This window comes from Lissotriton helveticus, chromosome 11 (genome assembly GCF_964261635.1).
Source record: "Lissotriton helveticus chromosome 11, aLisHel1.1, whole genome shotgun sequence".
NCBI classification, from domain to species: Eukaryota; Metazoa; Chordata; class Amphibia; order Caudata; family Salamandridae; genus Lissotriton; species Lissotriton helveticus.
In genome coordinates, this window is record NC_136072.1 from 942,136,347 (window position 1) to 942,160,819 (window position 24,473).

The window sequence follows — 24,473 nt, forward strand, 5'->3', positions numbered from 1 at the left end:
TGTCTCTCTCTACTCTCTCTCCACTCTCTCTCCACTCTCTCTCCACTCTCTCTCCACTCTCTCCCTCCACTGTCTCTCTCTCTCCACTGTCTCTCTCTCCACTCTCTCTCCCTACTTTCTCTGTCCACTGTCTCTCTCTCCACTGTTTCTCTCTCCACTGTCTCTCTCCAATCTCTCTCTACTCTCTCTCTACTCTCTCTATGCTCTCTACTCTCTCTCTCTCCACTTTCTCTCTCTCTACTCTTTCTCTCTCCACTCTCTCTCCACTCTCTCTCTCCACTCTCGCTCTTCACTCTCGCTCTCCACTCTCTCTCTACTCTCTCTCTCCACCCTCCCTCTCTACTCTCTCTCTACTCTCTCTCTCTCTCTCCACTGTCTCTCTCCACTCTCTATCCACTCTCTATCTCCACTCTCTCTCTCTCCACTCTCTCTCTTGCTCCACTCTCTCTCTTGCTCCACTCTCTCTCTTGCTCCACTCTCTCTCTTGCTCCGCTCACTCTCTTGCTCCACTCTCTCTCACTCCGCTCTCTCTCTCACTCCAATCTCTCTCACTCCACCCTCTACCTCACTCCACTCTCTCTCCACTCTCTCTCACAAAGTAGTGTGCGTTGCCATGGGCGTCTGCAGAAATGTTTCCAGGGAGGGCACATTTTTTCCTTCATCACCATCCCCCCTTGCACTCTTCTCCCCTCTGCCTTGCACCCTTCTCACCTTCTCCCTTGCACCCTTCTCCCCCTCCCCCTTGCACCCTTCTCCCCTCCGCCTTGCACCCGTTTCTACCTTGCACCATTCTCCCCTCTACCTTGCACCCTCCTCCCCTCTGCCTAGCACCCTTCTCCCCTCTGCCTTGCACCCTTCTCCCCTCTGCCTTGCACCATTCTCCCCTCTGCCTTGCACCATTCTCCACTCTGCCTTGCACCCTTCTCCCCTCTGCCTTGCACCCTTCTCCCCCTCCGCCTTGCACCCTTCTCCCCCTCCGCCTTGCACCCTTCTCCCCTCTGCCTTGCACCCTTCTCCCCTCCGCCTTGCACCCTTCTCCCCTCTGCCTTGCACCCTTCTCCTCTCTCCCTTGCACCCTTCTCCTCTCTACCTTGCACCCATCTCCCCTCTGCCTTGCACCCTTCTCCCCTCTGCCTTATACCCTTCTCCCCTCTACCTTGCACCCTTCTCCCCTCTGCCTTGCACTCATCTCCTCTCCGCCTTGCACCCATCTCCTCTCCGCCTTACACCCATCTCCTCTCTGTCTTGCACCCTTCTCCTCTCTACCTTGTACCCTTCTCCCCTCTACCTTGCACCCTTCTCCCCTCTACCATGCACCCTTCTCCCCTCTACCTTGCACCCTTCTCCTCTCTACCTTGCACCATTCTCCCCTCTGCCTTGCACCCTTCTCCCCTCTGCCTTGCACCCTTCTCCCCTCTGCCTTGCACCCTTCTCCCCTCTGCCTTGCACCCATCTCCTCTCTACCTTGCAACCTTCTCCCCTACGCCTTGCACCCATCTCCTCTCCGCCTTGCACCCATCTCCCCTCCACCTTGCACCCTTCTCCTCTCTACCTTGCACCCTTCTCCTCTCTGCCTTGCACACTTCTCCCCTCTGCCTTGCACCCTTCTCCCCGCTGCCTTGCACCCTTCTCCTCTCTGCCTTGCACCATTCTCCCCTCCGCCTTGCACCCTTCTCCCCTCCGCCTTGCACCCATCTCCTCTCCACCTTGCACCCTTCTCCTCTCAACCTTGCACCCTTCTCCCCTCTGCCTTGCACCCATCTCCTCTCTGCCTTGCACCCTTCTCCCCTCTGCCTTGCACCCTTCTCCTCTCTGCCTTGCACCCTTCTCCTCTCTGCCTTGCACCCTTCTCCCCTCTGTCTTGCACCCTTCTCCCCTCTGCCTTGCACCCTTCTCCTCTCTGCCTTGCACCCTTCTCCCCTCTGCCGTGCACCCATCTTCTCTCCGCCTTGCACCCATCTCCTCTCCGCCTTGCACCCATCTCCTCTCTGCCTTGCACCTTTCTCCTCTCTACCTTGCACCTTTCTCCTCTCTACCTTGCACCCTTCACCTCTCTACCTTGCACCCTTCTCCCCTCTGCCTTGCACCCTTCTCAGCCCCCCTTCCCCCCCTCTGCGGACGCCCACATGGTGCTTCTATCAAGAGTGCTTACCTGAGGGCACCATTTTGCTGCCTCATCCCTTCTCATATGAGCTTTGCCCTGGAGAATGCTCTCTCTGGGGGCCCACACTCCCACTCTTGTCAGGGTCCCGGGCAGTGCCTGGTGCTGCCTCCTGCTCTCTCTCTGGGGCCCCGATCCCGTCCTTGTCAGGGTCCCAAGCAGTGCTCTGTGCTGCCTCTTCTCTCTCTGGGGCCCCCAGCCCCCCGTCCTTGTCAGGGTCCTGAGCAGTGCTCTGTGCCGCCTCCTCTCTCTCTGAAGCCCCCAGCCCCCGTCCTTGTCAGGGTCCCGAGCAGTGCTCTGTGCTGCCTCCTCTCTCTCTGGGGCCCCCAGTCCCCCGTCCTTGTCAGGGTCTTGAGCGGTGCTCTGTGCTGCCTCCTGCTCTCTCTCTGCCCCCCTCCTTGTCAGGGTCCCGAGCAGTGCTCTGTGCTGCCTCCTGCTCTCTCTGCCCCCCCCCCACCTCCTTGTCAGGGTCCCGAGCAGTGCTCTGTGCTGCCTCCTGCTCTCTGGGGCCCCCACCCCCATTCTTGTCCTTGGCTCTTCTCAGAGGAGCAGAGCCCTGTTGGGATTATGCTGTCTATGGGCCCTCACCCCTCATCTTCTTTCCGGGCCTGGCACCTCTGACTGAAGAAAAACAATGTATGTTGATACTGTGTTTCTCTTCAGTCAGAGGGAGGGGGCGAGGGGCTCAGAGCAGGCTGCAGACAGCCTGCACCTGCTTTAGAGGGAGAGAGGCTTGCTTTAGCGTAAGCCTCTCTCACAGCTCTCACTGAAGAGCTGAGGGGGGGCAGGGCCCCCTTCATTTACTGTGGTACAGATATCATCTAGCAGAATTTAAAACAAAATATAGCACGGGACAAGTTGAATACAAAGTCAATCAACCTCTCAATAAATCAATGGCTTGTAAAGCATGACCACTCACCTGTAAGGGTCTCAAGATGCTGGGGGAAGCTGCTGGTCCATCGAAGGTGCTTTGGTTCAGTTGAAGAACCAGGTCTTGAGGTCCTTTCTGATTTAAGGCAGTGAAGGCGATTGCCTGTGGTGGAGAGAAAGGGCGTTCCAGGTCTTTGCTGCGGGGTAGGAGAAGGATCTTCCTCCGGCTGTGGTCTTGCGGATATGGATAAGTGGGACGGTAGCCAGGGCCATTTGGGTGGAGTGGAGGTCTCTATTGGGGATGTGGAATGTGAGGCAGTGGTTGAGGCATGCAGGTCCTGTGTCATGAAGGGCTTTGTAGGCATGTGTGAGGAGCTTGAAGGTGAGCTTTTGTTGACTTGGAGCCAATTCAGATCTCTGAGGTTACTGGTGATATGGCTGCAGTGGGGGGTGTTGAGGATGAATCTGGCAGGCATTATGAATGTTTTGCAGTTTCTTGAGACGTTTCTGGGTGATGCCGGCGTAGAGTGCATTGCCGTTGTAGATTCTACTGCTGATGAGTGCGTGGGTGACCATTTTTCTGGACTCGGTGGGGATCCCGTTTGAAGATCTTTCAAAGCAGGCATAGTGTGTGGAAGCAGGATGATGAGACAGCATTGATCTAGCAGTTCTTTGTGAGCGAGGAGTCCAGGATGATGCGGAGGTGCCACGTGTGGTCTTTGGGTGTGGGGGAGGTTCCAAGTGCAGCAGGCCACTGAAGTCATTCCAGGCAGATGAGTTGAAGCCCATGATGAACACTTCAGTCTTTCCTGGGTGGAGCTTGAGGCAGCTGCTTCATCCAGGAGGTGACAGCCTTCATCCCGTCATGAAAGTTGTTCTTTGCCACTCTGGGTTCGTTAGTGAGGGAGAGAATCAGCTGGGTGTCGTCGGCATAGGAGATGATGTGGAGTCCGTGGTTTCTGAGGTGGGCTGCAAGCAGGGCCATGTATATGTTGAAAAGCATGGGGCTCAGGGAGAAGCCTTGAAGTACTCCGCAGCTGATCTCTATGGGTTCCAAGAGGAATGGAGGTTCGGACGGTGAGGAAAGAGCGTATCCATTCCAGGGCTTTGTTGCGGATGCCTGCATCATGGAGTCTTGTGTCTAGGGTGTGGTGAAAGACGGTATTGAAGGCGGTCAAGAAATCCAGGAGGGTAATGGCTGAAGTTCCGCCTCAGTTGAGAAGGGCACTCGGTCATCTCTGTGGCGGCGAGGAGGGCGGTCTCGGTGCTGTGGTTGCTTTGGAAGCCGGATTGAAAGAGGTCCAGGATGCGTTCGCTTCAATGAACTCGGAAAGTTGGGCATTGAAGCGACTGCTCGACGACCTTTGCTGGGGAAGAGAGAAATGGGTCTGAAGTTCTTGGGGTCTGTCGGGTCAGCTGAGGGTTTCTTTAGCAAGGGGTTGATCTATGCGTGTTTCCAGTCTTCCGATAAGGTGGCAGGGTTGAAGGTCCGGCAGAGTTGTAGGTCAATGGTGATGCCTGCTCTGTTTAAGATGTGATGCAGGCAGGGGTCCAAGGGTGCTCCAGAGTGATGCTCTTCGTGATTTTCAGATTGTTGTCTGTGGTGAGGGGGGTCCAGCTGAGTAGGGTCTGTTGGGGTCCGGTGTTATAGAGTATGGTGGTTGCGGGTGAGTTAGAAGGGTCTTGAGTATCGAGGCTGTTGAAGTTGTCGTATATCTCCTTGATCTTGCGGACGAAGTAGGTGCTAAGGTTATTGCAAAGGTCTTGGGGGAGGATGTCTGCTGTCTCTGTGCTGGGTCTGATAAATTCTTTGACCACGGTGAAAAGTTCCTTTCTGTTAAGTGCATTGGCGATTATCCTTTCTTGTAGGGCCGCTTTCATCGTTGTTCTGATGAGATGGTGGTGTGCGGTGACAGCGGCCTTGAAGGCTGAATGGGCTTCCGGGATCTTGGTGCTACTCTTTCTCTTCTCGAGCAGTCTACATGTGCATCTGGACTCATGAAGGGCGGTAGGCAACCATCTGCCTTTCTTGGAGCATCACTTTCTTGGGTCTTTCATGAGGGAGCCAAAGTGTCTGCGCAGTCGGAATACCATCAGTGGAGGTTGCGTGCAGCAGTGTTGGCATCTGTAGATGTCGGTGGAGGGGTTTTGCTGAAGGAGGTAGTGAGCTGTTCTTCGGTGACCTTGTTCCAGCTTCTACAGAGGTAGATGTAGGCGTGGTGGTGTATGGTGGGTTTGGTGAACAGGAAGTGGACGCAGCAGCGGTCGGTCCACAAGAGCTTGGTGGTGTGGCTGAAGGTGATGTTGTCGCTGGCAGAGAAGATGGGGTCAAGCGTGTGGCCCGCTGAGTGGGTTGGGGAGGTTATCAGTTGTTTTTAGTCCAACTGTGGCTAGTCTCTGGGACGAGGTTTTTTTGTCATTGGGGTTGTCCAGGTGAAAGTTGAGATCGCCAAGGAGAATGTAGTCTGTGGAGGCGACAGCGTGGCATGCGTGAAGTCTGTGATGGAATCGCTGAAGAGTGGGCAGGGTCCAGGGGGTCTGCAGATGAGGGAGCAATGGAGGGTGGTGTTCGGGATGGTTTGGACCTGGAAGTGGAGGTGCTCCATGTTGGCCGAGAGGTCGTCCTTGTAGGTGGTGAGGCAAAGGGTGCTTTTGTTTCCGATGGCGATGCCCAGCTTCCCTGTCATATGGGAGGATAATTTAAAACAACTACTTAACATAGTTAAATCAGGATCTCCTAAGGCTACTTGTCCACCACCCATTCTGCTGCTTTTGACACAGTTGATCATACAATTTTGATTGACTGTGTAACAGAGACAGGGGTGTAGGGCAAATCCCTTGAGTGGGTCAAGTCCTTTATACAAGGTCGCACACAGTCAGTGAAGCTTGGAAATTACATCTCCAAAGCAAGTGGACTTGAATGTGAAGTCTCACAGGGCTCCTACCTGTCAACTCACTTGTTTAATTTGTCAATAAAATCACTAAAAGTGGCAGTAACAACATCAGGATGTAGCGTTTATAATTACTGGGATGATTCTCAACTAATATTTTAACTATTATTTCACATGGTTAATACCCCAGCATCATATGAAAAGTTTCAAACACTATGAGATTTATCTCTAGTTGGATCTGGATTACTAGAACTCAGTTGACGTTAAATACTGATAAAACTGAGAGGAGCCGAGCCAGCGACCAAGATGGCCGCTTAGGGACTCGGCTCTGCCGACCTCCCTCTCCGGCCATGATATCCTGCCCTTTATCCTGGGCCTGAACCCTGCTCCCGCGGCCGGCTACAAAAGCGACGCCCATGGGTGTTGTTCCTAACACCACCCCGAGGTCCGGCGGCAGAGATATACTGCCGAGAAGACTGAGGCCTGCTCCGGCCTGGAAGCCGGGGCATCGAGTAGCGGGGCGGCCGCCAACAGTGCGTAAACACCGGGCGCCGACGGCCGGGAGGGGCAGGCCCTATCCGGTTGGGAAGGACAATCGGCCTGGGGCAATCGGCGGGCCCTACAGTCTGGCCACAGTAGCGGAGCAGCGAGGTAGGTGCAGGGGCACAGAGGGAAACGCCCGGAGTGCCAGAGAATATTGAAGGGGGGCCCAAGAGACATTAGCAGCCCCAGAGATCGCCCAGAGTGGAGTGCAACCTGATTGCAGGGATCTAAGCTCGATCTGAGCTTGAAGGAGAGCTGGGGCAGGCCTTGGAGATCGGGCTATGATCGCCGTGGTGGCCCTGCCTGGAGGTCCCTGAGAGATGTGTTGGCTGGGGGGGCGCAAAGGTGAAGGCGACAGCGTTGAGGTCATATGGAGAAGAATTTGGGAGCGGCTGATCTAAGGGGGGAAATTCACACTGTGTAGGAGGCACCTAGGAGACAGTGGCAGTGGTCTGGACGGTGAGCAATGTTGCTGGACATATTTAAAGAGTGGTAAGGTGCCACTCAGTGAGTTGGTAGTTGTTGTACTTGGCCCTTCTGGCAGGTTCACCCCTGAACTTTTTGCTTTTTAGTGTTACATAATTGTACTGATTTCTGGTCCTTGCGCACTTTAGCACTGTGGCGCAGTGTAAAGTGCGTGTGCTCTCTGAGTGCGTGTGAGAGATTGGCCTGCCCTCCCATAGAAATGCATGGGGAATGTGTGTGTCCCTGGTAGTTCCTGATGCGTTGGGAGTACAGATGCAAGTTTGGTATGTGCAGACTCATGTGATTAAATGCTGCGCGATAATGTGCGCAGCGTTATTGTTCAAGTTCAAGTTCATGCATTTGTATAGCGCACTACTCACCCAGAGGGTCTCAAGGCGCTAGGGGAAGGGGTTCAATTATTTGTCGAATAGCCAGGTTTTCAGTTCTTTTCTGAAGGAGATGTGGTTCTGATTAAGGCGGAGGTGGGTGGGGAGTGAGTTCCAGGTCTTGGCAGCCAGGAAGGAGAAGGATCTGCCACCCATGGTGGATTTCCGGATGCGCGGGACTGCGGCGAGGGCTTGATTGGACGATCTTAGTTGGTGGGTGGGATTGTAGAAGGACAGTCGAGTGTTGAGGCATTCGGGTCCTAGATTGTAGAGGGCCTTGTGTGTGTGGGTGAGAAGGCGGAAAGTAATTCTTTTGTTGACGGGAAGCCAGTGGAGGTCTTTTAGATGTCCGGTGATGTGATCTTGCCGCGGGATGTCTGATATGAGTCTCGCTGACGCGTTTTGGATGCGCTGGAGTTTTTTCTGTAATTTTGTTGTGATTCCGGCGTAAAGTGTGTTACCATAATCCAGTCGACTCGTGACCAGTGCGTGGGTGACAGTCTTTGGCCTGTCTGTGCAGTGAATGTTCTGGCTTGTGATTGGCTGGGGCTGGCTGGTGTGCCAGGCTCCTGGAGTCAGGATGGGTCTGCCCCGGTGGTGAATGGGAGATCTGCATGTGGATGCCTGGGGAGGAGTGCACCTGAGACCTGAATAGGGCTGGGCTATCCCTCCACAATGCCTGCTCCACCCCCTGTGGCGTGTCTGATGTCCCTGACCCATCCTGTGAATAGGCAGAGGGGCTGAGCAAAACAAAGTGCTCAGGAACCAGTTGTATCTGGTTCGCCCCTTGCCTGCACCTTTAGACAAAGGATTTCTCTGTATAAAAAGAGGCTGTAACCTCTTGTTAAATGTTCTTGTGTGCCTACTTGAATCTGCCAGGGGCGTGCTGCTGCTGGGGCCCATGGGAAGGCTTGCCTCCCTGGGCCCTGCCCAGCCCCTGGACTGCTGATGTCCTGGATTACTGGATGAACTATGGTGACCCTTCTGCCCTGCTTTGCCCCTGGATGCCCTTCTTATCTTTGAGGACCTTTGGGCTCATCTCTCCCCTGAGGACTGATCCCCTTTAGCCACAAGACCTTTTGCCTGCCCTAGCGCCTGGGAAGCGCTGTCTCTTAATTTGCCCTTGACTTCCTTGCAGGTGCCCACCCTGCATTATGCCTGCGTTTTCCTATTTTTAATGAGGCAGGAGCCTACCCTGCCTTATGCCCGCATTGGTATTCTTGTAAATTCGGGTGCCTACCCCGATTATTGCCGCAATTGCAGGTGCCCACCCTGCATCACTCCAGGGTTTTATTTTATTTAATTTGGAGGGTGCCTACCCCTCTTGCCCCCGAGAAAAGGAAAAGCCGGTGCTGCCGCCGTGGCGAAACCGGAAGCCAGGCCCGAGCCCGCCTGACTGTGGGCGGGGCCTGGATGCGGTCACTTCCGCTTCCCCCTGCCTGGGGGAAGCCTTTTTCCTACATTGCCGGTCTCCCATATGGAGAGGGAGACCGGAGATGCTGCCTGCCTGCCCTCATGCCGGAAGAGGCCCGCGCAAGCTTTCGCGGGCCCCCATGTGGAAGGGAGAGCCCAGTGGTGAGGGCAGCGAGCCCCGGGTCCCAGGAGGGGGCCCGGGTGAATCCACATGGCGGCGAGGCCGCCAACGACAGCGCGGGGCTCCCAGGAGCCCAGGGGAGCCCCGCAGGAGAAGCGCTACCACATCACGAGAGGAGGAGCCCCCGCCCACACAACAGCCCGGTGAGTGTTAAAGGGCTGGAGGGGGCTCCGGGTGGCCAAGTGGTGCTGCCCGTTGAAGGCCCAGTATGTTGGTAGTAGTTAGGGTGGCCCCGGATGGCAGTGGGCCGCCCCAAGGGTTTGGTAATGACTTCCTGAGCCTGTGGGCGAGTTCATTCTCAGAGCCAGAGGGCTCCAGTGGACATTTGTATTTCGAGCCTGAGAGGCTCCCCAGTGGGGGAACCAGTGGGTCAGGGGCCAGCCAGAAGGGTTGTGTCGCCGGGGAGTGACCATGGTGATGCCACTTCTGTCCTGAGTGTCAGGCAGACTTGTACACAACACATTAGTTCTGTCACCCTCAAGGAAGTCCTGGTGCACCAGGCATCTGACCAAAGGTGTACGTCCCTCGGTTGGGGAGCCAGTAGCCGGTGTCTCTGGATCTGGACGTAAGGGCAACTGTAAGTAGTGTCCTGAAGTTACAAGAAGGAACTTCTGTCTGAAGAGAAGGAACCGGGTAAGCTGTATGGAGGAGTACTGTCCCTGACCTGGGGGATTGGCCTGCAGTGGTTGCCTTGCTGCTGAAGGAGGAGAGAAAGTCTTAGACTTTATTTTCAACTTGTAGAAGTCCTGGTGCGCCAGGCATCTGACCAAAGGGTAGCGTCCCTAGGTTGGGGAGCCAGGTTCAGGTGTTTGCCTGTCCTGGACGGCAGGGCGACTGTAGCCAGTGTCCTGGCCGGTTTGTCTTCTAGGGGTACCACTCCAGTTGGGAGGGTGCAGAACTCTGGAAGGGGGTCAGAGGAAGTCTGACCCCTGTGCATCCGGTGAATTTAGATCCCAGATGGTAGACCAGTTCAGGGAGCTGTGACCTCGCCGTCATTGACCACCCTGGTGTTCTGTAGGCACCGCACTGTGCAACGCCTCACTACGCCTCTATGGCATGGTCTGACCGCCGTCATGGCTGCTATGGGAGTAACGTCCCGAACTGGTGGGAGAGTGGTGTTCTGGAGGGTGCTTCTCCTGGGCGACTGCGCAACCCCAGAAGTAGAGGTAGGGTGGGGCATTCTTGCCCGTGACCTCTAGTCAGCCTGAGGGTGCGAACCCTAGGTTGGAGGATCAGTGGTAGTTTGGAAATACACTGAGAAGGAGGGTGGAGAATGGTTATTGTAGGCCAGGGGTTACTACCCCCCACTCTGTGGATTGGCATGGACCAGTGGTATCTGGGTCGCCTAGGGCCTGGTCCTGGCCGTGGACAACTAAGGAGTACCAGTGGGGTAGCCTGGTTGGGCCTGAATTTCTTTTTTTTAAAGGTATGTGCTTGTCTTGTGGAACAACAGGGCGTAAAACTGGAGAGTGTCCCTGCAGTACGGGCCCGCGTCCGTGTTCTATCGGCCAAAGCCGGGAAATCCATCACAGTGGTGATTGGTCTGCCCTGTGTTTTGGCTGGAAGGGGGCTGTGTTGGACTTGGCCCTTCTGGCAGGTTCACCCCTGAACTTTTTGCTTTTTAGTGTTACATAATTGTACTGATTTCTGGTCCTTGCGCACTTTAGCACTGTGGCGCAGTGTAAAGTGCGTGTGCTCTCTGAGTGCGTGTGTGAGATTGGCCTGCCCTCCCATAGAAATGCATGGGGAATGTGTGTGTCCCTGGTAGTTCCTGATGCGTTGGGAGTACAGATGCAAATTTGGTATGTGTAGACTCGTGTGATTAAATGCTGCGCGATAATGTGTGCGGCGTTATTGTGTCTAGTGTGGAAGTGCCACTTCTAGAAGTTGGCCTGTCTGTGCAGTGAATATTCTGGCTTGTGATTGGCTGGGTCTGGCTGGTGTGCCAGGCTCCTGGAGTCAGGATGGGTCCGCCCCGGTGGTGAATGGGAGATCTGCATGTGGATGCCTGGGGAGGAGTGCACCTGAGACCTGAATAGGGCTGGGCTTTCACTCCACAATGCCTGCTCCACCCCCTGTGGTGTGTCTGATGTCCCTGACCCATCCTGTGAATAGGCAGAGGGGCTAAGCAAAACAAAGTGCTCAGGAACCAGTTGTATCTGGTTCACCCCTTGCCTGCACCTTTAGACAAAGGATTTCTCTGTATAAAAAGTGGCTGTGACCTCTTGTTAAATGTTCTTGTGTGCCTACTTGAATCTGCCAGGGGCGTGCTGCTGCTGGAGCCCATGGGAAGGCTTGCCTCCCTGCGCCCTGCCCAGCCCCTGGACTGCTGATGTCCTGGATTACTGGAGGAACTATGGGGTACCTTCTGCCCTGCTTTGTCCCTGGATGCCCTTCTTATCTTTGAGGACCTTTGGGCTCATCTCTCCCCTGAGGACTGATCCCCTTTAGCCACAAGACCTTTTACCTGCCCTAGCGCCTGGGAAGCGCTGTCTCTTAATTTGCCCTTGACTTCCTTGCAGGTGCCCACCCTGCATTATGCCCGCGTTTTCCTATTTTTAATAAGGCAGGAGCCTACCCTGCCTTATGCCCGCATTAGTAAATTCGGTTGCCAACCCCGATTATTGCTGCAATTGCAGGTGCCCACCCTGCATCACTCCGGGGTTTTATTTTATTTATTTTGGAGGGTGCCTACCCCTCTTGCCCCCGAGAAAAGGAAAAGCCAGTGCTGTCGCCGCTGCGAAACCAGAAGCCAGGCCCGAGCCCGCCTGACTGTGGGCGGGGCCTGGATGCGATCACTTCCGCTTCCCCCTGCCTGGGGGAAGCCTTTTTCCTACGTTGCCGGTCTCCCATATGGAGAGGGAGATCGGAGATGCTGCCTGCCTGCCCTCATGGTGGAAGAGGCCGGCGCAAGCTTTCGCGGGGCTCCCATGTGGAAGGGAGAGCCCCGCGGTAAGGGCAGCGAGCCCCGGGTCCCAGGTGGGGGCCCGGGTGAATCCACATGGCGGCGAGGCCGACAACGACAGCGCGGGGCTCCCAGGAGCCATGGGGAGCTCCGCAGAAGAAGCGCTGCCACATCGCGAGAGGAGGAGCCCCCGCCCACACAACAGCCCGGTGAGTGTTAAAGGGCTGGGGGGGCTCCGGGTGGGCAAGTGGTGCTGCCCGTTGAAGGCCCAGTATGTTGGTGGTAGTTAGGGTGGCCCCAGATGGCAGTGGGCCGCCCCTACGGTTTGGTAATGACTTCCTGAGCCTACGGGCGTGTTCATTCTCAGAGCCAGAGGGCTCCAGTGGACATTTGTATTTCGAGCCTGAGAGGCTCCACCAGTGCGAGGGCATTGTTGTTTAGAGCCACGAGGCTCCCGGGGGCATTATTGTACTTTAGGAGCCAGAGTGCTCCAATGGGCCCAGTTGTTTAAGAGCCTAGAGGGCTCCCATGCACGCCATATGGATTTCTAGAGCCAGAGGGCTCCAACCTTTTGCGCAGTCTTTCTTCCTAAGGGCTAGTGAGAGCTCCATGCCGCAATATTGTCCTAGAAGGCTCAAACGTGGCGCAGTTTTGGTTCCTGAGGGCTAGTGAGAGCCCTGTCGTAGTTGTTTCACAACTGCCCAGCAAGTAGTGGGCAGCTGCACCGTTTAGGTTTTACTTTTTATGGGACTTGTTCTTTGGACTCAGGAGTTAGTGCCAGCTGCAGCGTTTAGGCCCTGTTATTGTCCCCAGCTGCCCAGCAAGTAGTGGGCAACTGCTACGTTTAGGTGTTGGCGCTGTGGCGCAACCTGGACTTTGATGTGAGTTATGTGCTAAATGTGATTTCTGCGCTAATGTGATTTATGTGCTGTTATGATTCATGCGCTAATGCTTTGGGTGTTAGGAAATGTACTGTGTGTAGTATGTTTTGCGCACCCTGTGTTCTGACACCTCTGAATGTATTTTTATGCATTATGTGTCTTATCTACACCTCTGAATGTGTTTTTATGCATCATGTGTAATGCTCCTGACCTATACCCCTAAATGTATTTTTATGCTTAGGTGGTTGTGTTTCCTAGTATAGTTATGCTAGTGAGTTCATGGTTCCCTGCGTGATATTTTCCTAAGGTGGTTAGGGTTGCGTAGGTGGTACTTACCTTTCTCTAGTGGTTACTGGTTGTGTGCTACATTTGCTATTTGGTGCTTAAAACTATCTCCAAGGGCTTGATACTGAGCTCGCCCCCTGACCAGAGTCCCAGGACCAGTGGACTCTATTGTGCCTTCCCTGACAAATTGCTGGGACTTGTCTGATCTCCTTGGGCTGCTGGGGCCTCGCCTTAAGTGTGCCTCGCTCACCCCCCTTTTGCAGCCCGTGTCTGGCCGCCCTCATGCCTCGAGCCGCGCCACTCTCCACTGAGCTGCGTCCGCTTCGCTGGCCCTCCTTCTCTGAGCCGCACACCTTGATCGCCCCAGTCACACGCCTGTAGCGCGCCGGCTGCCCCCGCCCGCTACGGCCTACGGAGGAGATCACTCGCATTATCCCGCGCAACCAGAACGGAAGGTACGGTCCGTATCCGCCGCCAGTTGTTATATGTTCTATGTTCTAAATGTGTTACTTCTACCAAGTGGTAATTCTACCAAAAGCTAGTTCTAAAAATGCTTATTCCTGACAGTGGTCCTTGTGGCCCTGTCCCATGTATATAATCCCCTGTAAATTCTACCCGTGCCTCTGGCACATTGTAAAGTGTGTGGTTATTATCTAATGTGTTTCGTAATACAAAGGCTATTTTTACATATACCTTGTCTGGAGTTCCTTTTGTGGGGGGCCTGGGGTGTTGTTGCTGGTGGGTGCGTGCCCAAATGCTTTACACATCGCCTCTGAGATAAGCCTGACTGCTCGTGCCAAGCTACCAAGGGGGTGAGCAGGGGTTATCTTGGCGGGTGACTTCCTTGCCCTGACTAGAATGGGGGTTTCTGCCTGGCTTTGGCGCAAGCCTTAGCCAACCAGGAATTCCCATTTCTAACAGTAGTGACACCGGTCAACGTTTGAGAGATCCTGGAGAGTGATCCAGCCACGGCACTTGCTTAGTAAGGCAGAGATCCGTCGGAGTCGGCCAGACACTTGGTCCGGAGGGGAAACCTTGAGGTGACCAGTGACCTAGGGTTAGATATATACCTCCCCGGGAGCTGAGGAGTGTGCGGGGAGCGACGCGGATCGAGCGGCCGGACGCGGCCTGGCAGAGGCGAGTGGGGCTAAGTGGGGAGACAGCCAGTCATCAAACATCGGAAGTGGGCAGAGAAGCTGAGACCTTGACTACTGGCGTGGAGAGGAGAAGAAGGAGATAAGACGGCGAGATGGTGACAAAAACTGAACTGGATAAGTCCCAGCCCCGGTCCAACAAACTGGACTGCTACACTCTGCCTAAGGGGTCCCCGGTGGAATCAAAAAGGGCCCCTCTTGCCAAAGATGAGCCGACACTGACGGATCTCATGGCAGCTATCACCGGAGTTCAGTCAGCCCTGGGCCAGAAGATGGAAGCCCTAGACAATAAACTCGACACCGTCACAATTGAGGTGGGTTTGATAAGAGCGGACCTCACAAAGGCAAGAGAGAAGGTCAAGACACTGGAACTTAAGACAGCCATCCTAATAGACAATGTGAACCTGTTGCAACAAGAGGTGCGTGATCTTAAGGCCTCCAAAGTTCTCACGGATCGCAAGCTGGATGATTACGAAGGAAGGGCAAGGCACAACAACGTTCGTATACTGGGGGTGCCAGAGAAGTCGGAAGGCCAAACACCGGACCTGTTTGTTGAAAATCTTGTTCTGAACCACCTCAAACCCAAAGGTCTTAGCAACTCCTTCACGGGTGAGCGTGCACACAGAGTCCCGGGGGGTAGACCCAGACCGGGGGTACCCCCCGTCCTATCATCGCTAGGGTTTTGAACTTTCGGGACAGAGATGCGATCCTCCAGGCGGCTAGAGCTGGGGCTCCGTTGAGATTTGAGAATGCGACTCTCTCTTTCTTTCTGGACTTTACCCAAATGGTACAAAAGCAACGTCAGGGCTTTTTGTTGGTAAAGAAGAAAGTGAGAGACAAGGGAATAAAATATGCCATGATGTTTTCGGCCCGCCTTCGGGTGGAACTCAACGGGAAGGCCTGGTTTTTTGACAATCCAGAGGTGGTGGCGGATTGGTTGGAGACTACACACGTCCCAGACGCGGGGGGCCGGGACCGAGGAGAGGCAGATGAACAATAAACTGGTGCACCACGGAGACTGAGTGGGCGTACATTGTAGTTAATTGTTGCGGGAGTTGGGGCGGGTATAAATCAGGGTAGCGATGGGGGGAAGGGGGAGGGGGTGGGGGGCTTGCTCGGGGGCCCTCCTCTATTTTCTACTTTTAGTTACTTGTAGAGTAGGTTTGGGGGCGACAGGCACACTGCTAGTTGGGTATGAGTGTTAGCTACATGCAGGGGTAGAGGGTGGGGGGAGGATTGAGAGTTGAAGGGTGTTTTGTGTTTTCACTTTTATTATGCACACACATATTTGCAGTTTGTTTTTCCTTTTTTGTTGCATCGGGTGATTTAGACGTAGTACACCATTGTAATGTCTTCTGATAGACAGGGATTAGGGATATCCGCACTCTGCTGGAATGTGAATGGCCTCGGGGACAAGATAAAACAGGGGATGGTGAATCAATTGATCAGGAGGCACTCCCCGGGTGTGGTATTACTTCAAGAGACACACCTGGGAGAGGTGTGGCGCCGCGGCCAGGGTGACTGACGCTGGAATCTGGGGACCACGGTTCGATCCCCGGCTCCAGCGGCAGGTTAGCCCAGCACCATGTGACTCTGGGCAATAGCTCGCTTAATCTTCCCGACGGCCCCCAGCGCCTAGAGACCCTTACGGGTGATTGTGCGCTTTACAAATTTGGACTTTACTTTACTTTACCTGGTCGGAAACCGTTGTGTAGCGCTACTCAGGGGAGGTTATAAATTGATGGCGCATGCCGGATTCACCATGGGATCCAGGGTGGTGGGCATACTGGTGAGGAACTCCTTCCCATTGACTGTCCAGGCCACCTGGACTGATAAACGAGGTAGATACGTAGGAGTTTCGGGAATTTGGGAGGGTAGAGTTGTCACTGTTTTGTCTGTGTATGTTCCACCAGGTCTGCAGACCGTCACCTTTCGAGATTTATATGCAATTTCTTTAACCCTGCCCGCAGGTGTGCTGATTCTGGGTGGTGACTTTAACGCTGTGATTGATGGGGAAGTACATAGGCACCCTGCCCGAACTCTGCTGCCATCACAGTGGTGGTTGCCAGACTTCATAGAAACAACGGGGCTAACAGATGGGTGGAGGCTGAGGAATCCAGATGGAGTGCACTACACACACGCCTCAGCTGTGCAACACTCCCTATTAAGAATAGATTATATCCTAGTACCAGCGTCGCAGGCAGCGTGGGTTCGTGAGGTGTGCTGTTTAGGAAGAGGGATCTCTGATCACTCCCCAATCTGACTCAGGGTGGAGGTGGGGCTGAGAGATGTGGGAAGGACAGCCCCCATTAATGCCTGGCACCTGAGGGACCAGGACACTAAGAAAGAGGTGATACAAGTCACAGAGAGATATTTCCAGGAGAATGTGGGGACAGTTGACTCGGCACAGTCTCTGTGGGAGGCTTACAGGACGGTCATTAGAGGGGAAGTCCTATCGTTAGTCGCTGGGAGGAGGAGGAAGGGCCGGGCAGAGGTGGAAAGGATAGAGGCAGAAGTGATAAGTATGGAGGAGGAGGTTTCGAGAGACGCCACCCCTGAGGGTATGCACCGGTTGAGACTACTTCAAGATGGATACAGGAGCCAGGGCCAAAGTACAGCATGCAAACACCCAGAGTAGGATATACGAACTTGGCGATAAGGCAGGGAAATTGATCGCGTGGTTGGAGAAAGGGGAGCGTGCTTCGAGGCTGGTCCCAGAGTTGCAGATAGGGGAGTCAAATATGGTAACAGACCCACAAGGGATAGTAGAGAAGTTCGCCACCCATTATAGCACGGTCTATAAATCCGCAGGGAGCTATACAGAGCCTGACAATGCAACTATGATACGAGACATCCGAATGCCCATACTGTCGGAAGATGATGGGAAATATCTAGATTCCCCTCTTACAGATGACAAAGTGGCACAAGCTATTAGGGGGGTCCACTCCGGGAAGGCCACAGGCCCAAACGGAATTCCCATTGAGCTGTATAAACTCAGTGCCAATAAGTTGATACCTTTTCTCCGTGCCATGTTTGTCGAAAGCAAGGAAAAGGTCCAGCTTCCCTATGATCAACGAGTGGCAAACATTATAACAATTCATAAAGAGGGGAAACCTAGGACGCTATGCTCTTCCTACCGGCCAATCTCGCTCTTAAATACCGAGCCCAAGGTGCTGGCAAAACTGCTGGCGACCAGACTAGCCAAGGTCATCACCACCCTGATCCATCCGGATCAGTCCGGTTTTATGCCGCGCCGGAATACAGCACTAAAGGTTGCATGGAGTTTTGGGTGGCGCTTCTAAGATAAATGAACCGGCGGCCTTGTTATCATTAGATGCGACCATGGCTTTCGATAGGGTTGAGTGGCCCTATTTATTTGCAGTTCTCAAGAAAGTGGGTATCGGCCATGAATTTATAGGATGGGTCCGTCTCCTATACACAGATCCTCTTGCTAGAGTGATGGTGAATAATCACAAATCCACTGACTTTGCTCTGGCCAGAGGCACAAGACAGGGGTGCCCTCTGTCCCCGCTATTATTTGCTCTGGCACTTGAGCTGCTCGCGGCGTGGGTCCGTTGTGACCCATCGATCAGAGGATTGCGTTGAACATCCGAGTGGGAAGATAAGATCTCGTTGTATGCAGATGATATTCTGCTATATCTCACTTCTCCTAGGGCCTCTTAGCTCAAACTTTCTTGATGTCCTGGCAATCTTTGAGGAATATTCCGGCTTTGCAGTCAACTGGGCGAAGTCGGTGCTCTTTGTCCTCCTTCCGAGTTCCTGCCCACTACAAATTGAACCAGTGGGGTTTCAATACTTGGGTATATATATTACCATGGATCCGAAATTAAGATATGAGAATAATCTAGGTCCAGCTTTGGCTAGGTTCTACAGAGACGTGGCGAGATGGAAATCATTGCCGCTCTTCCTCTTGGGTCAGGCAGTGCTATTTAAAATAATGGCCCTTCCCCGTTTCCTCTATGCGCTTCAGAATTCAATGGATCCGGTACCTTCCATATACTTCAAGGAAATTGAGTCCTTCCAGGGACAGCTTCTTTGCGAGGGCAGGCCCCGTATCGCTTTCTCCAAGCTTATTCTTCCCTGGCATGACGGGGGGATTGGTTTGCCAGACCTCCGAAAATACTATTGGGCATCGCGGCGATAAACCACGCTGTCTATGGGTCCCCATTGGATCCCGGATATGCGATGGATCGCGGTCAAATCCCACGCGGTGCAAGTGTGGCACGCAGCCACCCGTCACCTTAAATGGGACGGGAAACTAACTCTCGCAACCCCATTGTGGAATTCGGAGAGATTGGGTAGTCTGTGGAAAACAAAGGGATTTGACAAGTGGGACCTCATTGGGATCTCGCAGATTAAGGACATTTAGGGGAAAGATGAGATCCTTACATTCGATGATCTACAAAGAAAATATCATCTACAGGAGAGCGAGCGTTATCAATATATTCAGGTCAGGCATGCCCTGTTGGCGCATATCCGAAGGGGCACCACGCCTCCGGAGGCATCCCCACTGGAGGACCGGGTACTAGATGGACACCTTCCAGAAAAAACTATCTCCCTGATCTATAAGAAACTAATTAATCATATGTGGGACCCATTAGTGATCATCAGGGAGCAATGGGGTGCAGACGGTCTAGTGTTGGACGATGAGGACTGGAGGGAGGCGGTCTCCTCCCCAAAGGTAGTAGCCATCCAGATGAGACTCAGGCTGGTCCAACTGAATATTCTGCATAGAACCTACACTACGGGCCCTCAGCTAGTCCGGATGGGACTGGCGGACAGTGGGGAGTGTCGGAGGGGATGCGGGGAGATCAGAACGTTTATGCACATACTATGGCACTGCCCTGATATACAGGACTATTGGACCAATATACACGAAAATATCCGAGAGATTATGGGGGTGGAATTGGCGCTACAGGCCAGACCGTGTGTCCTGAATGTATGGGAACCCACTGACCTGAATTCAAATGGGAAATTATGGGTGACCCTGGCGTGCATGATCGCCAAACGAAACATTGCACAGCTATGGGGAGCCAGTCAGGCGCCGCAGATTGGGAAGTGGATGGAAGATTTGGACTGGTGCATGTACAGGGAGAGGTCTGTGTACGTTGCCAGGGGTTGCCCCAAGAAATGGGGGAAGATCTGGGGTGCATGGAATTAATATAGGGGGGATATCTGTACTCCTCCGGTCATTGAAGAAGTAGCAGTAGCACTGGAGTCCCTTTGATCCCTACGATTGTTATTCTGTGTATTTTATTTTGTAATATGAAAATGTATATTCGATCAATGTGGGATGTGTCTGTCACCCGATGCATTACATTGTTTTCTTTATTTTATGTTAATAAAAAGAGTTAAAAAAATACTGATAAAACTGAAATAGTGTGAATAATAGGGCTAATCTTTGAAGTGCCAACTTCTAGCCAATAGATCTTGGTCCAACACCAGCTCCAGTTTCCCTTGCTTGGAGTTTTAGGGTAGTGATAGATGGAAACCTATCATTAAAAACCCAAGTAGGGGCTTTAGTGTAAAAATGCTCTTTTTGTGAAAAACACTGAGGAAGATTGCACATCTGTCTTTTGAAGCAAGGAAGTTAATTGTAACTTCAGCTATCAATTTAAGACTTGATTATGCTAATTAGGTCTATGCGGATCTTCCTCACAGTGCCCTGCATAAACTTCAGATTATCCAGAATCAATCAGCACATTTGACTTTTCTCCTTCCTCGGTATTCACATTCTATGCCATTGTTTAGAAAGTAGCCCTTGCTTACAATGCAGGAGTGTATTTGATTTAAGGAGTACTGTATGGTGTTCAAGCCTATACAACACTGGCAATATCTTCTTGGCATAAACAGTGAAAAAGGGCATACCTTCTAAAATGCATAGATCCAGTGAGGCAAACTAGCTGGTTATTCCTAAATTGTGTAAAATATAGGACAGGAGGTTGTAGCTTCTTTGTAGTTGCCCCATCTACATTGAATGCTTTACCAGATAGAATTTTGCTAGGGATGGACAATGGACTTTTTGCTGATTGCTAAAAACATTGCTATTTAAACAGGCTTATTGCATTAAGGGACTTCTAGTTAGGTTTTCAACCACTCTAGTACTATAAGTGTTAAGAAACTACAGGTGAAAGTATTTACCAGAAAAATAAGAAGAGAAATAATAATATTCTGTTCATCTCCCCCTTTTACATCTGGTTTCACAGATTTAAGATCCGATGTTCTGCAGATTTCGACTTTAAGCCCTACTCTTTTCAACATGTGTATAGCAGAGGTGATTGAAAAGGGCTTAAAGCTCGTATTGTATGCTGATGACACACTAGTGTTACTCTAGTTTCAGCCAATATGGCAGATCACTAGAAGTGCATTTTAGGGCTGCATAGAGGTAGTTGCAAACCGGATGGAGTTAAATTGCTTGAAACTTAATACTGATAAGTCAGAGGTATCGGATTTTGGCAACCCCTTTCTTTTCGATCAGAGGTATCTATGGCCACAATCCCTGTAGATCTCCACCTACCCCCTCCCCCCAGAAACCTGCGGTAAGATTTGATTCAGATCTTTCCTTCAAATCCCATATTGGGGATATTACTAGATTATGTTTTAGACTTTTAAAATCTCTATTTAAGCTTCTAAAATGTTTATCAGTGAACGCCAGGAGATTAATTGTATAAGCCTTTGTGACCTTCCGGCTAGACTATTTCAACTCTCTTTTCCCGCGTTTTCTGCTAAATCTCTCCACAAACTACAAAATATAAAAAATGCTGCTGCTCAGCTCATTCTCTCATTCTAAGTATCCCGAAAGACACCCTCTGAGACAGGATCTCATGGAGTTGCACTGGCTGACGATAGAAAAATGGATCATTTTCAAATCTTTGTTAATCACTTTTAGAGCTGTACAACAGAAAGGCCTGCTCTTTCTTCACCAGAGATTAAACTGGTATAGGCCAAAGATAGACTTGTGGCCCATCAATAAGTAGCTCCTAGCTATACCAAGAGTTAATCGAGATAGAAATGGGGGACGCACCATCTCATGTTTGGCGGATAAACTATGCCTGCCCTTGATGCTTAGAAAACTGGATTCCACATCTTGGTTCAAGGAAATGAAGACTTTCCTTTTTAAGCAAAGTTAATTGTTGATCAATAATTATCCTACTGGTTAGCACGAGGACACTTCTATGAAGCAGCGGTTAGTGCTATGGAAGTAGTATTTCATTCATTCATTCAAACATGCAGAAAAGGAATTACAACTACCTGACAGTACCACCCTTCTATCAAACACTTCCAAAGCATTTATCTAAATACCTATTCTAAACATGCTGGAGAGGGTGTTCCAAGGCAGGAGGTTGAATCAAAACAATGGTTTGGAGACCTTAGTTACGGTTTGAAGCGCATTATTTAAACTGTGTGAAATTGGCTGACATTTGTAGGTATCTACAAACTACTGCCTTTATGAACGGTGTATGCACACCTAAGTCTAATGAAATATTAAATCTTTTCTCTTTTTAGAATGGACTAACCCACTACTGTTTCCTTGTCTTCTTTGTCGAGTGTTCCCTAGCAGCAACATTTATTTTCTTCATTATTCCGGAGACCAAGAACAAATCTTTTCTTGAAATTAAGGACAAATTTCAACATCTGAACAGAATAAAAGGCAACCTGAATCCTGAACAAAATGGAGAGATTGTGGTTGACACAGACTTGTAAATGGCACAAAAATATTAAACACTAGTTATTGTGTTAATCTATGTCTTTCAATGTTTTCTTAAAATATTATGTTGTACTACCATTTATGCTTAGGAACTAACTATTGTTGTCCACCAAGTGAAATATATATGTATTCATAACAAATTTATAAACGTCTTTTATAAATGATGCCATGTATTGTTGAGACCACCAGTTCTACAGAAACAGAAAGGAGACAAACAGTGATGTTGGACAAGTATAAATTGGATCCGTATGTCCTCCCATGCGGAGTCCCACAGGGATCATCTCTGAGTCCATACTTTTTTAACATGTACGTATCTGAACTCGCCCCTCTGATCCGAGAGTTTGGCTTTAGTCTCACAGCCTACGCCGATTACACCCAGTAGTGGTGGCAGCGTACAAACTTCAATCCTCCCCCACTTTACAGTTTCAAAATTGTATGAAGGAAATAAACAGTTGGATGGGAAAAAACACTGTCTTAAGCTTAACTCTGAGAAGACCGAAGTAGTAGTCTTCGGTAATCTGCAACCCAGATGGGATAACCTCTGGTGGCCGGCAGAGATGGGTGAACCGCCAAAACCAGCTCAGAAGGTCAAAAATCTGGGAGCTATGATTGATAATAAACTAACACTATCCTATCAGACAAAGGCGATTGTCTCTGCCTCTCATTTTTTGATAAAAATCTTATGAAGACTTTACCTTACATCCCCACTGAATCTAGAAAGACGGTCGTAACTACACTGATTCAGTCAAAACTGGATTACTGCAATGGGCTCTACCTGAGCATGCAGAAGCAACATCAATAAAAGCTTCAGACAGTTCAAAATGCTGCTGCAAGACTTCTGCTGAACATCCCAAAGCATGAATCAGTAGCCAAGGAAATTCGTAAACTCCACTGGCTTCCGGTGGCACAACGGATTAAATTAAATTAAATTAAAGTCACTGTGTCTAGCATACAAGGCATTGACCAATACAGGGCCTATATTTCTGAGGCATCTATTTGCCTGGTATGAACTGTCCAGACGGCTACGTTCCACAGGTGCTAGACTTATGAAAGTTCTGAGAACACGGTCCTCAAAGTGGGGCGGACGAAGTTTCTCCTGCCGCACCGCAAAACTCTGGAACATGCTCCCAACGGTGCTCAGAAATGCAAGCTCCCTCACCATTTTCAGGAAGGGATTAAAAACGTGGCTATTTCAGTACTAAATGCATCAGTTGGGCTTACCGCAATCACAGCGCCAAGACACTTCCGGGTATTCGCGAGCTCTATAAATCTTACTGACATAACATACAATATCTGCAGTGGATCATAAAAAATAATGTTTTTAATAAAGAAACTTAACCGGAAAGAACAAGACTTGCGCTGATCTATGTCTGCCACAGCTGAGCATTGTGTCATATATGTTTTTTCTCTGGTTGTCGTCTTGTGAGTGCGTCTCGTGCTCAGGGCCGTACTGGGAAGGGAGACCAGCCCTGGCAATTAAGTCGGATCGGTCCGGGGGGATAAAAGGGGGTGCTGTGGGAAACACTTCTGCTTTTGGTACCAGGGGAGGATATTGCAGCACAGCTGCAATACCGGCCCCCACCTGTCCAAAACCAGCCCCCACCCTTCCGGCACACCGGGAAAAAACGCTTGGTGCCCACTATTGCCACTCCTGCCCGAGTCGTGCTGTATCTCTATGTTTACTTAAAAGTCTAGTGTTTACCTTTGCTGGACCTGGGTATTTGGCAAATGTTGGGACATGAACAGATAAAGGAGTCATGAGGTGGTTGTTGCCATCCACTGCGAGACCAGATTAAGAAGTTTTAACCCTGAACCACTGGAAGCTTCTTTTTAATACTGGCGAGGAGGACCTCGACTAGCATCACCCACGTCCTTGTTAAACAGAGCTGTTCCTTTGGGATGACAAATTAGCACCCAAATGTATTGTAATTGTATTGTATTGTAATTGCATTTATATAGCGCATTTAACCCCTGACGAGGCGTCGAAGCGCTTTTTCGGCGGGTAGCAAGCTACTCCGGGACCCACAGAGGATTAGTGTTGAATTAGTATAGTGAAACATGCAAGTACATTTTAAGTGGTGGATAGGTTAATCAGTTATTTGGAGTTGGAATGATAGCAGAAGGATAGAGTAGGACAAAGGTTTGTATTTATTTATCGCTCGCTTGTTGACGCATTTTATTCAGGGAGCCTATAGAGGATTAGTGGTGAATTAATATGGTGAAATATGAGGTAATTTCAGTGGTGGATATTAGTCTGTTACTTGGAGTGAGAAGGATAGCGGATGGATAAAAGGGGAAGAAAGATTTGCATTCATATAGCACTTGTTACCACTGATGGGCGTTGAAGCGCTTTTCTGTTGAGTAGCACGCCACTCCGGAACCCATAAGGGATTAGTGTTGAAAATTAGTATAGTATAAATATGAAGTAATTTGAGTAGTAGATATGTTATTCAGTTATTTGGGCAGTATATTAGTATAGTTGAATATGGAATATGGAATTTGAGAAGTGAAACATGTTAGTCTGTTAATTTTTATTGAAAAAGGATAGTGGAGGGATAAAAGAGTGAAGGATTTTTTTTTTTATAAAGTCTTAGCAGTAGGAAGAGGCT

At 51.1% G+C, this 24,473-nt stretch overlaps 1 protein-coding gene across 1 annotated transcript in view; it reads left to right on the forward strand.

Annotated features, from left to right (window-relative positions):
- The window catches only part of LOC144791350 (solute carrier family 2, facilitated glucose transporter member 11-like), a 736,021-nt gene extending 712,835 nt beyond the window's left edge, over positions 1 to 23,186 (forward strand). The window contains exon 12 of the mRNA XM_078666027.1: positions 21,663 to 23,186. Coding sequence (XP_078522153.1) covers positions 21,663 to 21,860 — 198 coding nt within the window. The 3' untranslated portion in view covers positions 21,861 to 23,186. The remainder of the gene's footprint in view (positions 1 to 21,662) is intronic.
- Positions 23,187 to 24,473: the final 1,287 nt, after the last annotated feature.